The sequence below is a fragment of the Salmo salar genome, chromosome 06 (assembly GCF_965601325.2).
Source record: "Salmo salar chromosome 06, fSalSal1, whole genome shotgun sequence".
Classification (NCBI taxonomy): domain Eukaryota; kingdom Metazoa; phylum Chordata; class Actinopteri; order Salmoniformes; family Salmonidae; genus Salmo; species Salmo salar.
The window spans coordinates 54738669-54754876 of record NC_138296.1 but is presented as its reverse complement, the minus strand read 5'-3'; the positions used below and the strand labels follow the sequence as shown (position 1 = coordinate 54754876).

General features: G+C 44.3%; 1 protein-coding gene across 2 annotated transcripts; it reads right to left on the bottom strand.

Annotated features, from left to right (window-relative positions):
- Positions 1-5753: 5753 nt before the first annotated feature.
- LOC106600231 (uncharacterized) lies at positions 5754-14993 on the bottom strand. 2 transcript variants are annotated; one of them, XM_082976757.1, is made up of 21 exons: positions 14852-14993; positions 14685-14743; positions 14519-14599; positions 14294-14418; positions 13551-13694; positions 13200-13283; positions 12944-13105; positions 12712-12811; positions 12277-12497; positions 11495-11651; positions 11107-11330; positions 10716-10836; positions 10191-10387; positions 9970-10084; positions 9587-9756; positions 9393-9490; positions 9121-9251; positions 8757-8946; positions 6124-6265; positions 5947-6043; positions 5754-5869 (listed from the first exon to the last, which is right to left on the bottom strand). In XM_082976757.1, the coding sequence occupies exons 1-21, from the start codon at positions 14872-14874 to the stop codon at positions 5796-5798; spliced, it is 2715 nt and encodes a 904-aa protein (XP_082832883.1). In that variant the 5' UTR covers positions 14875-14993; the 3' UTR covers positions 5754-5795. The 2 variants fall into 2 exon arrangements, with proteins under 2 accessions (XP_082832883.1, XP_082832884.1); XM_082976758.1 differs by having other exon boundaries at positions 11107-11318.
- Between the last annotated feature and the right edge of the window lie 1215 nt (positions 14994-16208).

The window sequence follows — 16208 nt, the reverse complement described above, 5'->3', positions numbered from 1 at the left end:
CCTCCCAAAGCTCCGTTGTCCTGAGTCTGCACAACTCTGCCAGGACCTAGGATCAAGGGAGACACTAAAGTGTTTTAGTACTATATCTCTTGACACAATGATGAAAATAATCATGGCCTCTAAACCTTCAAGCTGCATACTGGACCCTATTCCAACTAAACTACTGAAAGAGCTGCTTCCTGTGCTTGGCCCTCCTATGTTGAACATAATAAACGGCTCTCTAACCACCGGATGTGTACCAAACTCACTAAAAGTGGCAGTAATAAAGCCTCTCTTGAAAAAGCCAAATCTTGACCCAGAAAATATAAAAAACGAATCGGCCTATATCGAATCTTCCATTCCTCTCAGAAAAAGCTGTTGCGCAGCAACTCACTGCCTTCCTAAAGACAAACAACGTATACGAAACGCTTCAGTCTGGTTTTGGACCCCATCATAGCACTGAGACTGCACTTGTGAAGGTGGTAAATGACGTTTTAATGGCATCAGACCGAGGCTCTGCATCTGTCCTCGTGCTCCTAGATCTTAGTGCTGCTTTTGATACCATCGATCACCACATTCTTTTGGAGCGATTGGAAACCCAAATTGCTCTACACGGACAAGTTCTGGCCTGGTTTAGATCTCATCTGTCGGAAAGATAGCAGTTTGCCTCTGAATGGTTTGTCCTCTGACAAATCAACTGTACATTTCGGTGTTCCTCAAGGTTCCGTTTTAGGACCACTATTGTTTTCACTATATATTTTACCTCTTGGGGATGTCATTCGAAAACATAATGTTAAATTTCACTGCTATGCGGATGACACACAGCTGTACATTTCAAAGAAACATGGTGAAGCCCCAAAATTGCCCTCGCTAGAAGCCTGTGTTTCAGACAGAAGGAAGTGGATGGCTGCAAACTTTCTACTTTTAAACTCGGACAAAACAGAGATGCTTGTTCTAGGTCCCAAGAAACAAAGAGATCTTCTGTTGAATCTGACAATTAATCTTGATGGTTGTACAGTCGTCTCAAATAAAACTGTGAAGGACCTCGGCGTTACTCTGGACCCTGATCTCTCTTTTGAAGAACATATCAAGACTGTTTCAAGGACAGCTTTTTTCCCATCTACGTAACATTGCAAAAATCTGAAACTTTCTGTCCAGAAATGATGCAGAAAAATGTATCCATGCTTTTGTTACTTCTAGGTTGGACTACTGCAATGCTCTACTTTCCGGCTACCCGGATAAAGCACTAAATAAACTTCAGTTAGTGCTAAATACGGCTGCTAGAATCCTGACTAGAACCAAAACATTTGATCATATTACTCCAGTGCTAGCCTCCCTACACTGGCTTCCTGTTAAGGCAAGGGCTGATTTCAAGGTTTTTCTGCTAACCTACAAAGCATTACATGGGCTTGCTCCTACCTATCTTTCCGATTTGGTCCTGCCGTACATACCTACACGTACGCTACGGTCACAAGACGCAGGCCTCCTAATTGTCCCTAGAATTTCTAAGCAAACAGCTGGAGGCAGGGCTTTCTTCTATAGAGCTCCATTTTTATGGAATGGTCTGCCTACCCATGTGAGAGACGCAGACTCGGTCTCAACCTTTAAGTCTTTACTGAAGACTCATCTCTTCAGGGGGTCCTATGATTGAGTGTAGTCTGGCCCAGGAGTGTGAAGGTGAACGGAAAGGCTCTGGAGCAACGAACCGCCCTTGCTGTCTCTGCCTGGCCGGTTCCCCTCTCTCCACTGGGATTCTCTGCCTCTAACCCTATTACAGGGGCTGAGTCACTGGCTTACTGGTGTTCTTCCATGCCGTCCCCTAGGAGGGGTGCGTCACTTGAGTGGGTTGAGTCACTGACGTGGTCTTCCTGTCTGGGTTGGCGCCCCCCCCCCCCCCCCCCTTGGGTTGTGCCGTGGCGGAGATCTTCGTGGGCTATACTCGCCCTTGTCTCAGGATGGTAAGTTGGTGGTTGAAGATATCCCTCTAGTGGTGTGGGGGCTGTGCTTTGACAAAGTGGGTGGGGTTATATCCTGCCTATTTGGCCCTGTCCGGGGGTATCATCGGATGGGGCCACAGTGTCTCCTGACCCCTCCTGTCTCAGCCTCCAGTATTTATGCTGCAGTAGTTTATGTGTCGGGGGGCTAGGGTCAGTCTGTTATATCTGGAGTATTTCTCCTGTCTTATCCGGTGTCCTGTGTGAATTTAAGTATGCTCTCTCTAATTCTTTCTTTCTTTCTCTCTCTCTCTCGGAGGACCTGAGCCCTAGGACCATGCCTCAGGACTACCTGGCATGATGACTCCTTGCTGTCCCAGACCTGCTGTTTTCAACTCTCTAGAGACAGCAGGAGCGGAAGAGATACTCTCAATAATCGGCTATGAAAAGCCAACTGACATTTACTCTTGAGGTGCTAACTTGTTGCACCCTCGACAACTACTGTGATTATTATTATTTGACCATGCTGGTCATTTATGAACATTTGAACATCTTGGCCATGTCCTGTTATAATCTCCACCCCGCACAGCCAGAAGAGGACTGGCCACCCCTCATAGCCTGGTTCCTCTCTAGGTTTCTTCCTAGGTTTTGGTCTTTCTAGGGAGTTTTTCCTAGCCACCGTGCTTCTACACCTGCATTACTTGCTGTTTGGGGTTTTAGGCTGGGTTTCTGTACAGCACTTTGAGATATCAGTTGATGTAAGAAGGGCTATATAAAGAAATTTGATTTGATAATGAATTACACCCACCTGGTGTCCCAGGTCTAGATCAGTGCCTGATTAGAGGAGAACAATGAAGAAATGCAGTGGATCTGGCTTTGAGGCCCAGAGGTGAGTTTGAGGGTTATAGCTGTTCCTGCTCCTCACACTTCACCGTTTGAGTAATTGAATGAGGGGTTGTGTGTGTAGTTGGGTTTAGCTCGGCTATTAGACTACTCTTTAGTAAAGGTCGAATAGTCTATTGTTCAGCTATTAGCCCAACTATTAGCACAACCGAATGGCTCGCTTGTGGGCGTGCTGGCAGGATAGGGCAGCGTCTTCAGTTGCGCGTCAAGAATTCTGCATACAGTAGCACGTTTGTATGAAGGTGTGGTTAATCACAGGCAGATTGTTATATGCTATGGAGGTACATTTGTGTCGAGAGCAAAACCTTTATTTTCAAATAATTCTTCTGAAAGCACATTCCCCCCCCCGACACAAAAGGATGTCAAAGCGGACACCTACGAAGATGGCATCTCAGGTAAGCGGCACTGGGCTGTATTGACGCATCCTAAAAAATGACATGTGCTGCTTTAGATTGAACGGTCATATCTCAGTTATTGTTTTCTTTACTTTCAGAGAGCGAGCTGACCAAGGGGTTTGAAAATGTAGATATTGCCAGATGTTCACTGTCTGAGGACCAGGCAGTGGAAGCTTTATTGCTGGCATAAAAAGTGTCCATAACCAGAGGTAATTAAACTGTTCTGTTTTTTTTCTCCATGTCTGCCTGTCTTGTTGTACATGGAACCTGTCTCACATGCATGAATTACAAAACCCTTAAGATGTCAGCTGCTAATTTACTCCACATAAACACAGCCATTTTCACTGGACTATCTGTTGCTGCCAAGTCATGATTTCCCTGGGGGTTAGCCTCACAATAACCAAGTGGTGAGAAACACAGCCCTCTATATTTAAATATTTCAGGTACACTCTGAAAGAAGATACTGTGTGACGCAGACACCTGTTGGCATTATCCTCGTGGGTCTGTTTTTCAGCTTAAAGTACTCTGTAGCCACTAAATCCTCTAGGTTATATCAGCTGTTTTGGTGAACCCCTCCCGCATCTGAACTGGCTGACAGAGGGCACAGAATGATCATAGGTGAGATGTCACTTGATTGAGTCAACACAAAGTATTATTAAAGACATGCTTTACATTGAAATCCCAGAGTTAATGATCCAAGGTCAGTTTTGCATTTCACCTCCTGATTTAAGATGACTGACCATGTTAATCATGCTCTCTCGTCTGCAGGTATGTTTTGATGTGAGAGGAAGCCAGTCCCGTCACTGGCCCCCCCAAGGTTAGGAGACAGGTCATCACAATTGCGCTGAGAGAATATTAGGGTAGCACTGTCATCCATGAATCATATGCCGTCTGCCGCTGTTCTTACCTCGTCTTCTAATGCACACCATACGTGCATTGAAGTACAGATTTGCCTACCTTTATTTAACTAGGCAAGTCAGTTAATGACGGCCTTGTTCAGGGGCAGATTTTTACCTTGTCGGCTCGGGGATTCGATCTTGCAACCTTCCGGTTACTAGTCCAACGCTCTGGCCGCCCAAGATTGAACTTGCATTTTAATTGTATTATTATAAATACACTTCAATAAAGCATTTCATATTCTCCACTGGTTGAAATACTAGCCGGTGTCCTCAGATATGCATAGGGTTTTTTTCCCCCCTTTATATGAATTACAAATCAATCATGTTTAGTCTATTGCATAGTTACACAATGTGTAATCATTGATATCCCAGGAGCAGTAAACAGTTGAAGTGTAATACATGCATGCAGACACCGCATCATTTAAACAATGGCGTTTGATATGACTGAAAAAGAATCTGTCATACCTGAACCGCACATGATCAGTGAATATAGTCAATGTACAGGCTACAATATGGGGACTTGCATCCTTGGCACAATATATTCTACTCTAGGCTTCATAGATTGGTATGAACTTTACGTTTTAGGGTCCATACCCAGATCGGCTACATAGTCATTTTTAATCCGACACAATAAGCAAGTAAATAGTTAGCCAGCTAGATTCTTTACATCCACTGTTTCACAAGACAACAGCCTGGTTTGCTGGTTCTCAGGAGTCCCTAAAAAGACAAATTCATTCTCCTAACACTAGCTAATTTACCTTTGACAAAATATAGACGCACATTAACATATTCCTCTCAAATTGTACATTTGCTTGACTCGTTAAGACACCTTCCATCTGTTTTGTCAGCCAGCTTCGTTGAACGCCACAAGGCAAGGGTGGCTCGCGTCAAAATTCGTCTTTGGAACGATTGGTCATAACAAAACCTTGGGACCCAAATGCATAATGAGTGCGCCAACTCCCCCTTGTGGTGGTCTGGAGCAATGAAGCTGGGTACCTCTAAGTCCCGCAACTTTTAAAGGAGGAACCACTGTCTCTTCACAGTCCCCGCTGTTCCGTAAGGTGTTTCTTTGAATCTGATCCTGAGATTGTGAAGAGACCTGTGGTGGCATATGCATGGGTAGTTTTAAAAAACAGACAGCTCGGTACATTCAGCTTGTCAACACTTCTTACAAAAACAAGTAGTGATGAAGTCAAGCTCTTCCCATTTGAGATTGACATGCATATCATTAATAAAGAAATGTCCATATTTGGATGGAAACCAAGCTAGTGAGAGGTATCAAGGAAAGTTGTAATTTCAGTTGAAAATTAACACCGCTGCGCTCCCTGGGGCCTGCATCCAACCACAGCCCTGCTGGCAAACCACCATCTGCTATAACATTGAGTCAGTTCTTCCTACTGGACATTGGAAAGCTTTTGTTTTCACACCTATTGTTTGTCCTAGACGGGAAATTAGTGTGCAACACTTATCTCCGGTGGATGGTTCAGAGTTCCATGCTTACAAAAGGGTTGATTGATACACGTCAGATGACAAGCCTACTACGTCCACTAAAGTACATGCGCCGTGGTGTTAAATGCAAATCAGATACAATTAAGGTAGCTCCAACGGTTAGGATTGTTGCCGCGCAAGTAAAGCAAACTTAATTGTTATATAGAACACTTTATTTGACATGTTAGAACAAGACATTACACCCAAAGAATGTATCCAGAAGAAACATATAAATGATGTTCCTCAAAGAGGTCTTTGACATGTCGTTGACCTGTTGAGAGAGAGAGAGAGAACCCATTAGTTCAGTTATGGTCTGACAGGGTCTGAAAAGCATAAAACAAGACCGACCTCTTTTCGGGTTGTCCTGATTCACACATTGTCCACTACAGGGGCCACCAGTGGGACTACTGGCATCACAGATGACCACGTCACAATGGACAAAGACCTAGGAATCAAAGATTTTAAAAAAGGGATGATTGCCAGTCAAACAAAATTAACCAATAAAGATTGGGTGAACTTTGTTACCTGGCCCCTCGGCTCAACCGCATCCTCAGCGAAGGAAAACATATGGACCTCAAAGCGTTTGACGTGAGGGGGGAAGTGGACCCTGGCATCAGCTACCACCGGGTGGAAGACCACACGGTATGGATCCTCCGGGTTCTCACAGCTGCCAGTGTAGAGAGAGGGACTAAGTTAGGCACAAGAAAACGCTGTAAACCCCAACCGCCTTGTGTACGAAGTCTTATGGTGGTGTCACGACTGTCCTGTGAGGATCAGATCAATTTACAGGAGAAGTGGGTTCTTTCTCCCCCTCCAGTATGAACTAAAGGAATGTCTTTGTTAACAGGCTTTTCCCACCAAAACTCTTTTACCTTTGTCTTGAAAAAAGACAATTCTACATCCAACATGTATATTCAATTACATTGACATGAATGCATTCTCATGTGGTGAGATCTAAATGATCCAGAATGGTCAGACTACCTGAATATTGATCGTGGTTTAACCAAAAGTTGCCGAATATACAGTCGGTATCATCAACAACGCAATCATTTGAATTAAGAATTTCATGCAATTCTTCCGCTGTCGGAAAAATTGGTCACACAAAATAAATTCTACACCCACGGCATCGGATTCACACGTGGAGGACTTCTGTGAAGGGAGCAGCTCTACTATACAAAGTAACCGACGCATTGACAGTTTAGGCACACTTTTTAATTTGCATCTTTGGGAGGTTTCTTGTTTAACTGCCAGATATTAGCAAAAAGGGATTTGTGAAGAGAGACAAACGCCCACACCAGTACAAATCCACTTGATCTGACAGACGATGGCCAGAGCTTTCTCAGGATTTTGCACAACGATTTAAGCCAAGTATGATATAGTTGCACTTGAAGTGACAAATCTGAACTGCCCATTTCATGCACATGTGGTGTCTTTTCCTATGATATACAAAACATTTTCACACTGCTACCATTTAGTAAACAGCTGCAAAGTTACTCCCGTGACAGATGAGCCTTGTGTCCACATGGCCGCCGGAGCAAATTAAAATAGGGGTGCCAAATTTAAGTTTTTGCGACCATTTCCTAAAAACGGCAAAATTGCATGATTTGATAGCGTTTTGCAAACCCGATCCCCCAAATGAATGGTTTTGACCAATAAAGTTGCTTCACTACACTGCATCCAGTTACTGAAAAGGCACCCGCAAAATAAAGTGTCATTTGCCCATCTACCAAAGGTTGCAGTGTCCATTAAAATGTAGAAAAGTCATCTTTCAATATAGTTACCCAATTTCAATTCTTGAGATAAGATGGCAAAGTTAAAAATAGGCCAGCGGTTTCCATCTGTGGCGAAGTGCTCACCCAAATCAATGCTTATGACAAACCCAGCCAGCTACTCTTTTGAGTACTGTGCTGTAACATTTTTTTAGCTAGCAAGATGCTGCCACACTTGACCGTGGTATTTGTTCATGTTTAGCAACTCCCAATTAGCTCATTCCCCAGGTACAGGGAATTACATTGAAAGTGGCATCAACTTCTGGGGATCCTTTCAACTGATCCTATTCAGTTTCAAACATTAACTTCCATGCTGCACAGGCGTGTGAACCATCCTTTATGTTTAGTGCAATAACTGTTTTAAACGCAAGAGGTCACAATTCAACCCAAAACCAATCGGAAAGGCAAGCTAAGCTTGCCAGCCGCTCTTGATTTCCATTCGACTGACCATCAGTTCGGCACAACACTGAACTGTAGCAAACCAAAAGGATAACATTGAGTAAAAAGGTGTAGGTACAGGTAACGCCAACATAGTGTCTTAACCTTTTCACACGCGAGTTCCAAATATCTTCAACAGTCGCCCCAGTGGGAGTTTAGTTTATGCACGTGATGTCAGAATGCACTCACTGTTCCAAAATGTGGACAGATGACCTCAAACCAAGGCACACTACCTGGCAATTTTCTATAGGCCCTTTCAACGTCTAACTTTGCCTCATTAATTCCCAAAAGTAGCCCATTTCACGAGCCGGCCAAACTTTCCTTCAAGAGAAAGCCCAAGCATACAGACATTTGCACATCTAGTCAGAACAGGCCTGGCACATTTATTGCATTCCTATCAAAGTGCCTTATTTTCTGTGTAACGCATTGTCCTTTCTACTGTAGCATACCGTAAGTATAATGTACTTAACGTTTTATTCAGACAATGCGGTTTAGAGTCGTTTGTTGCATCATACGTTCTGTTCCAATGGTACGCTGCAGGGACCCCTCAGTGATAACAAACATGTGATCGTACGCGTAAAAAAATGGTTAATAGGGCCACCACGAACCACAATAGCTTCAATGCACCTTGGCATAGATTCTACAAGTGTCTTGAACGCAACACCATTCTTCCACGAGAAATTCCATCTTTTGTTGATGGTGATGTGAAACGCCGTCTCAGGCCCCACGCCAGAATCTCCCATACGTGTTAATTAAATTGGGTGGAGATCTGGTGACAGACCGCATACATTGTTTTAATGCTCAAACCATTGTGACCACTCATGACCTACGGATGGGGGCATAGCCACGGTAGCCAAAGTAAATGGCCTGCCAAGCATGATCGGTTGCTAATTACTCAGGAACCACACCTGTGGAATAACACTTGTTTAGGCCCAAAAAACAACAAGTTACCCATTAATGATGAGATTCCACCGGGGTCGGGAGTCGCGGTCCTCGTTGAGGGTGGCCCAGCAGTGGTCAAGCATCAGCGCAACCTTGGGGTCAGAGGACCTGGTCAGCTCCACCTCAAAGTGCAGAGGCTGTTTCAGGTATTTCACCACTGGATAGTCCTCCTCCTGGTAGAACGTGTTATACGAGGCGTCTGGAACACAGGACGAGACAACCGGGGTCGTGTTCAGTGGGCACAAAACAGCGAGGTACCATCTGAACTTGTCCATTGAGAAAGGCTCGTTTATCATATCCTGTTGTGCCGCGATGAACACTAATCACTTATAGCAAACGCTACTAGTAATATATCATATTTGTGCACGCTTACCCTGAGCGAGTCTCATTCTGACCATTAGTCGACCCGTCCCAGTCTCGGCAAAAGGCTCGTTGTCACGCGGCCTGGTGAGGAAGGCCAATGTGCGAGTGATGTTGACCACATAGTAGCAGGAAACCTTTAACCTAAAAAGAGGGATGTAGGCAACTTCAAGCAGTGGAGTGGACACACTGGTAGTAGAGGCACAAGTATTGAGCAATTGGTGAAGGAAGAAAAAACTACTATAAAAATCTAATAGCTACAATTGTGATGCGTAATGCACTCACTGATATTCGTCCTCTGAAGACGTCGTGGCATTCAGCTTCACCTCAAGTTCATCTGGCAAGGAGATTTCGTTCTCATACAGCATCACATTGTTGATAAACTATGTAGTAGAGGGGAATTGACTTATTACAGCCTGCAGAAGCAAACAGTCCGTAAATACACAGTACCCATCACCTCAGGGTAATAGTCATTTTACCTTCCTGGTGGTGCCACAGGAGTTGACAGTGAAGTGGAAGTAGGCGAAGCGATCGTCGCTGTAGGTGGGACCACAGGCGGGGTCGCTCAGGGTCAGTTGACCGGGGTTCAGATTGGGAGCAGACTCCACCTTCACCGCCAGCGCAGTCATCGTCCCATTAGAGAAACACTCTTGGAGGGGGGGGGGGGCAAAAGACATGTAGCTATCAGACCTGGATTCTGTGTTAATTGAGCTTGCCAAGCACAGTAGAACCAATGGAATAGCACCAAAAGTGCAAACCATGCCCATCTGGCACTACTATTAGACTCAGTATTTCCAAGGAACCCAGGTTTGGTAACCATGTCATACGACTATTTATCGGAAGTAATTGTTTGAGAACCAACCAGTCAGCGTTTTGAGGAAGCTGCAAGCCAGGGAAAAGTATTTGATGGTCATGTTGTTGTAAGGATTCAACAGAGCCACATCCAGTCTGCTCCTGACAGAGGACGAGTGAACCGACTGGGAACCAGTGGGAGAGTTCATTAGTCCAATATTGTATACAGGGTAAGGAAAGCGAGGCTAGCTGCAGCAATTTAGGTTAACATGTTTTGGGAGAGCATCGTACCTCAAACACTGCGTCCGGCGAAGAGAAGGGCAACGTGATGGTGAAGTCTGCGTCGCCCTCTGTTAAATACTGTTGAGCAAGCTCATGGTTAAGCAGCCGCTTGCCAACCAAGACCACGAAAAAGGGCTCTTGGTTGCTGTAGTCCACAGTGATGTGGAAGTTCTCCTGATCACAGTTGCCAGTGACTGAGGGTGGCACTACAAGGACAAACAGGGTTGTGTTCATTAAGCACAAAAAACAGGACTTGAACTTGTCCAAGAAGAAACCCTTGTTTTCGGTTGCAAAATCTTTTGCTACGGTGGGACTGAATAAACACGATCCTGGAAAATCAGGAACAGGACACTGGGTCCAAATACTCTAAAGCTTAACATTTTCTTTGTAGAGAGACCGCGTAGGAAAAGCCTACAGTATGGCTAGTTGGGCTCTCAAGTCCACCATGTGGCTTTCACTGCCAATTTCCTTTCAGGGCAATCATTAACGAGAGGAAACCATTCAACAGTAGTTTGGCGTAGTCCAGTTACATACCAATGTCCAGCAGTACAGCGTCCACAACGGCAGAGTGAGAGAAAGGAGCGTACTCTGGAAAGACGACCAGGCCGTAGATCAGCTGAAGAGTGAAGGTTGTGACACCTTGTTCCACCCTTTTCTGTAGTGAAGTTAAAAGCATCATTGTTGTAACAGAACTCTAGTCAACATCAAGTGACAACCAAGCACATATGGGGACTATTAAAACAATGTTGCCCTCATTCCTCTAAATCAAGCACTATTGGCAAGTGAATGCATACAACTGCCAAAATAATGGAAACACTTGAGTAAATGAGGGATACAAAGTACATTTGCACCATCATTTCTATTTTGTTGGTGGCCCACTTATTAGGGCATGTAGCGTGTGGCTTTGCATTTAACAGAAACACACCTCCTTAAAGACCACCGGGTCTGAGAAGGGCACCTCCATCCTGAAGGTCTTCAAGGTGTTGTCCAGGGATCTCTGCTCCTGAACATTGAAGCCTCTGGCGTTGCACTCTGCAACAGTTAGCACCATGGTGGGAAAGGTGATGTTCAGCAGCTCCACATCAAGGTTGAAGGTCCCCAACTCAAGCACAAACACTGCCTGCTCAGGAACCGTGTCTAAGGGCGTGTCTGTTCATTGGCAAACATTTTGAAATGCGGTACAATGGAAGTCGAAAATGGACATTTGTTATTGGAGAAGTCCGGGTATTGCCTCCCCGTTTCAGTCTTGTGCCTAATGAACAACCCAGGCATCCCAAATTACCATAGGCACCATTTAACTAAACCAGACTCACAGTTGCGAACTTGTGGAGGCCTGGCCATCGGAGGTGTTGTGATAGGGAAGAGGACTTTGTATCTGGTGTCCTCGTGTGCGACCTCCTCGATCCACAGCAACTCAAGCATGGGCTCAATGGTGTAAGTGACAAAGTACTTGTCATCCTGAATATGGCTCTGTAAGGGAGACGAGTGATGCATTCAGGCTGTAATACACAATTGGAGTGCCAAAACAGGTTTTTAAAAAAAGCCTACCGGTTATCTGTGTGGTTTGTCCTCCAGCCGCTCGTAATTTAAAGACAAAATATCCAAAGGAAAGTATTGTTTACCAGACTTTAGAGAGCTGGTAGGTATATGGTTGTCAACTTGCATTTTCAAAGCAACCGACACGCAAATGTAAACAGTAGCCGAGTGTAACCGAGCGTTGCTTGCATTCAGTTGCCAGTGGCAAAGCTACCGGCTCCCTAAAAAGCCTGGTAAACAATACTTTAGTGTGGATATTGGTCTCAAATTTCAAGCGGTAGAGTATGTTTAAATGTAATTTTATGCAACATTCACACGATTTTGCAATCCAATGTGTCAGGCTGTATACACACCCACCGATCCATTGTATATTAGCCTGATTAAGCAGACAATTGCTCAATAAGAAACATTTTACACAAGACAACGTTTCTAGGAGTTTACCCATGAGAGATGGCAAAGGGTTACTGCAAAGCACTGACAACTGCTGCTGTAAAAAGGGCTCTACAAATAGATTTGACTTAGAAATTAAACAGGAACATTTTAGTCATCCAACGCTGACCTTGAAATAGCCGCCAACCGCCCCCACCGGAATTTCAACAATAATATGAGCCTCTGTGACTAAAACCGAGTAGTTTCTGGCAGCCATTTCCTCAGTGTCCAGCCTCTTAGCGTCAATTCCCATGTACACCTCCAACATGGTGAAGGCATCAGAGGAGAAAAGTGGGTCGATGTGCTTGGGCATGTACCAGGTGATCACTTCTGGAGTAAAGGCCACTGCCCCTGCAGTGAAACAAGAAGCCAAGTGCACATCATAACAGAACATTTTGCAACTGAAAACAAATGTGCCATTATTGAAAAAAAGTTCATCCCATTCAAAGACATTGTCCCAACTGAACACTACATAACACAAACGAAAGTCTTGTCTGGAGCCAATTAAGAAATGGGTTTATAGGTTCTTAAATTTGCCAAGTTAGTCCATTATTTCACACTCAACCTGGTGTTGGACAAACAGCCGTGGCATCTACGCGAGTCACCAGCCACTTCTGCTCAAAGAAGGTTGAGGTTGAGAGCACCCGCATCGGAACCCCAGCTACCTGTTCAGGGGGCAACCACACCAGGGCCGTGTTCAGTAGGGCACACCGTATTAACAATATGTTGCAGAGTTCAGGTAGGGCCACCGTTTGCTCTACTGAACATGACCCAGTTCATGGAGGAAGTGAGCTTACATTCTGGAGGTATGTCTCCTCTGCATTATGAGGGCTTCTTAACACCAGCCGTGTGGGAGTGTTGGCTATTGCATAGCCCTTTCTTTGGACCTCATCCACATTCATGACCTTCTTGCTAGGACTAAAAACGACTGCTGTCATTTTGTATCCTGAAGCAACAGCCTGTCTCAGGAAATGGAAACGTGAATTAAACAAACGCACATTTTGTTTAGCGCCATCCTGTCATTTTGTAGTGAAATTACAGAAACATGGCTACCTCAGCTCCTCTCCTTGCTTTCGGGCCTCCAGTGGGCTGTTCAGGGACGGTTTGGATGTCTGGAAGAGTCCTTCTGACAGACACCTAGAGAAGAAAGGCCATTATTCCCTATGCATTTTCTCCCTCCCATACAATAGGAACGCAATCTGTCCACTCGCCTCCTTAAATGCACTGAGAATAGGCCAAGATTCCTCGCCGCTAAAGTTGTCCTATGTGCATTTTGAAGAGGCGAGAGGAATTGAGAGACGGTCAAGACACAGAAGAAATGAAACACTGGACAATTGTAGCTCTAGACAGATCATTTAAGCTCCACTGTAAACATCTCCGTTGGGGCATGCTCTGCTCACTTGCCTCCATGTAGTTGCGGTCGCACAGAATCTCTCGGGAGGTCCAGGGGGTGTAGCTACAGGTTTTGCCCACTCTATACACAGGGTCTTCAGTCATGTGGTTTCCTGGCAGCCTGAACTGCATGACCAAGCTGAACATCTTATCATCCTAAAATTAAGGGGGGAAAAAAAAAAAAGCCTCATTATATAGCAGAAAACAAATAATTCAGTTGACATTCATGCAAGTTAGAGACTGTGGCTATATGAATGCAGCTGCCACTGTATTGAAGCCACACTACAGGAGAAGAGCTCAGTAGTACACATCACTGCAGTCTGTATCAGAAAGTTGGCTGGCCCTCCATAAACTTCTGCTGTACCTTACTTCATCGTTAACTTAGAAGTAAGAGATACCAGACCCAGTCTCAGGGGTGGCTAACTATGGAGATCCACAGAGTTAAGTAAAACTGCTTAAATGTTTCTGGCACCGTACTTCTAATAACCTCCATGCTCTACGGCAACTCAGGCTGATTGAGGACCTTTTTACTGAAGAAAGTGTTTGTTTTCAATTATTTCATCTAGTGATGCAAATATTGACTTGTATCTTTGTGTATACAGGGCTCATCTGTAAAAGAGCCTGGCCTCAGCATGACTCCGTGTCAAAGGTTAAATAAAATGACGTTGTTACATTACGGGGTTGCAATTGCAGTGACACTGAAAGGCAAACTGTCCATTTGAAGTTAGAGCAAACACTACAGTGCTTAGGGTTACCATGGTCTGGGAAAAGCAGTTTTGAAGAGAAGCAAAAAATATGGCATTCCCCATTGGGTCAAATTTAAAGCTGAATCCACACTGAGTAGCAAGGCCAGGCGTCAGGTTTATGATTTGTGTGTCATCTGGAAGGGATGGAGATGGTGTGAACACAACAGTTGACAAACAATATCAATCCATGAATTATGAAAAGGAGAGAAAGAGAATCATACGAGACAAACTCACTGAAGACAGCGTCGACCTCTTCAAAAAGAGGAGCTACACTCAGACGAATAACGTTACCAAGGCATTCAGCATTGAGGTCATCTGGAATGGGAAAGCTTAGTTAAAAATCTAAAAAAGATATTGTCAAACGCTTAGTGCTTGAATTTGCAGGGTGCAAAATGCATACTTATAGAAGGCGTCTGTTGTGCTTGTATGCCCACAGCTGCCATCAATAGGCAAAACAACCTGTAAGGCATTTGACAAATTATTATGATTGATTGATTAAAAAAGGAGGAAGAAGACAACTCAAATGTTTGCGTCGCATAAGACTCTTCTAGGCCTGCTACTACTTACCCTGAGCCAAGGAAATTAACCATTGTAGAACAGAACTGTTTTGATGAAATACACAGCTACAGAATCTAATATTTGACCCAAGGTGTGCAGCCTACAGCCCAGGGGTATTCTACTTTTACCCTATGACAAAGGCTTCCCACACTCAGTCACCTGAACCCCAAAGGGCTGCACATTTTCTTTTTATTCCCCTAGCCCTACAAAGCTGATTCAAATAATCAACTAATCATCAAGCTTTGTTAATCTGAATCAGCTGTGTAGTGTTAGGACAAAAACCTAAATGCACACCAAGTTTGGGAAACGCTGCCCTACGAGCCTGCTGGTTTTCTGTTCTAACTGATAATTGAGGAAAATAAGAACAATCCGAAATTTCTTTTTGATACTGTCGCAAAGCTAACTAAAAAGCAGCATTCCCCTAGAGAGGATGGCTTTCACTTCAGCGGTAATAAATTCATGAACTTCTTTGAGGAAAAGATCATGATCATTAGAAAGCAAATTACGCACTCCTCTTTAAATCTGCGTATTCCTCCCAAAGCTCCGTTGTCCTGAGTCTGCACAACTCTGCCAGGACCTAGGATCAAGGGAGACACTAAAGTGTTTTAGTACTATATCTCTTGACACAATGATGAAAATAATCATGGCCTCTAAACCTTCAAGCTGCATACTGGACCCTATTCCAACTAAACTACTGAAAGAGCTGCTTCCTGTGCTTGGCCCTCCTATGTTGAACATAATAAACGGCTCTCTAACCACCGGATGTGTACCAAACTCACTAAAAGTGGCAGTAATAAAGCCTCTCTTGAAAAAGCCAAATCTTGACCCAGAAAATATAAAAAACGAATCGGCCTATATCGAATCTTCCATTCCTCTCAGAAAAAGCTGTTGCGCAGCAACTCACTGCCTTCCTAAAGACAAACAACGTATACGAAACGCTTCAGTCTGGTTTTGGACCCCATCATAGCACTGAGACTGCACTTGTGAAGGTGGTAAATGACGTTTTAATGGCATCAGACCGAGGCTCTGCATCTGTCCTCGTGCTCCTAGATCTTAGTGCTGCTTTTGATACCATCGATCACCACATTCTTTTGGAGCGATTGGAAACCCAAATTGCTCTACACGGACAAGTTCTGGCCTGGTTTAGATCTCATCTGTCGGAAAGATAGCAGTTTGCCTCTGAATGGTTTGTCCTCTGACAAATCAACTGTACATTTCGGTGTTCCTCAAGGTTCCGTTTTAGGACCACTATTGTTTTCACTATATATTTTACCTCTTGGGGATGTCATTCGAAAACATAATGTTAAATTTCACTGCTATGCGGATGACACACAGCTGTACATTTCAAAGAAACATGGTGAAGCCC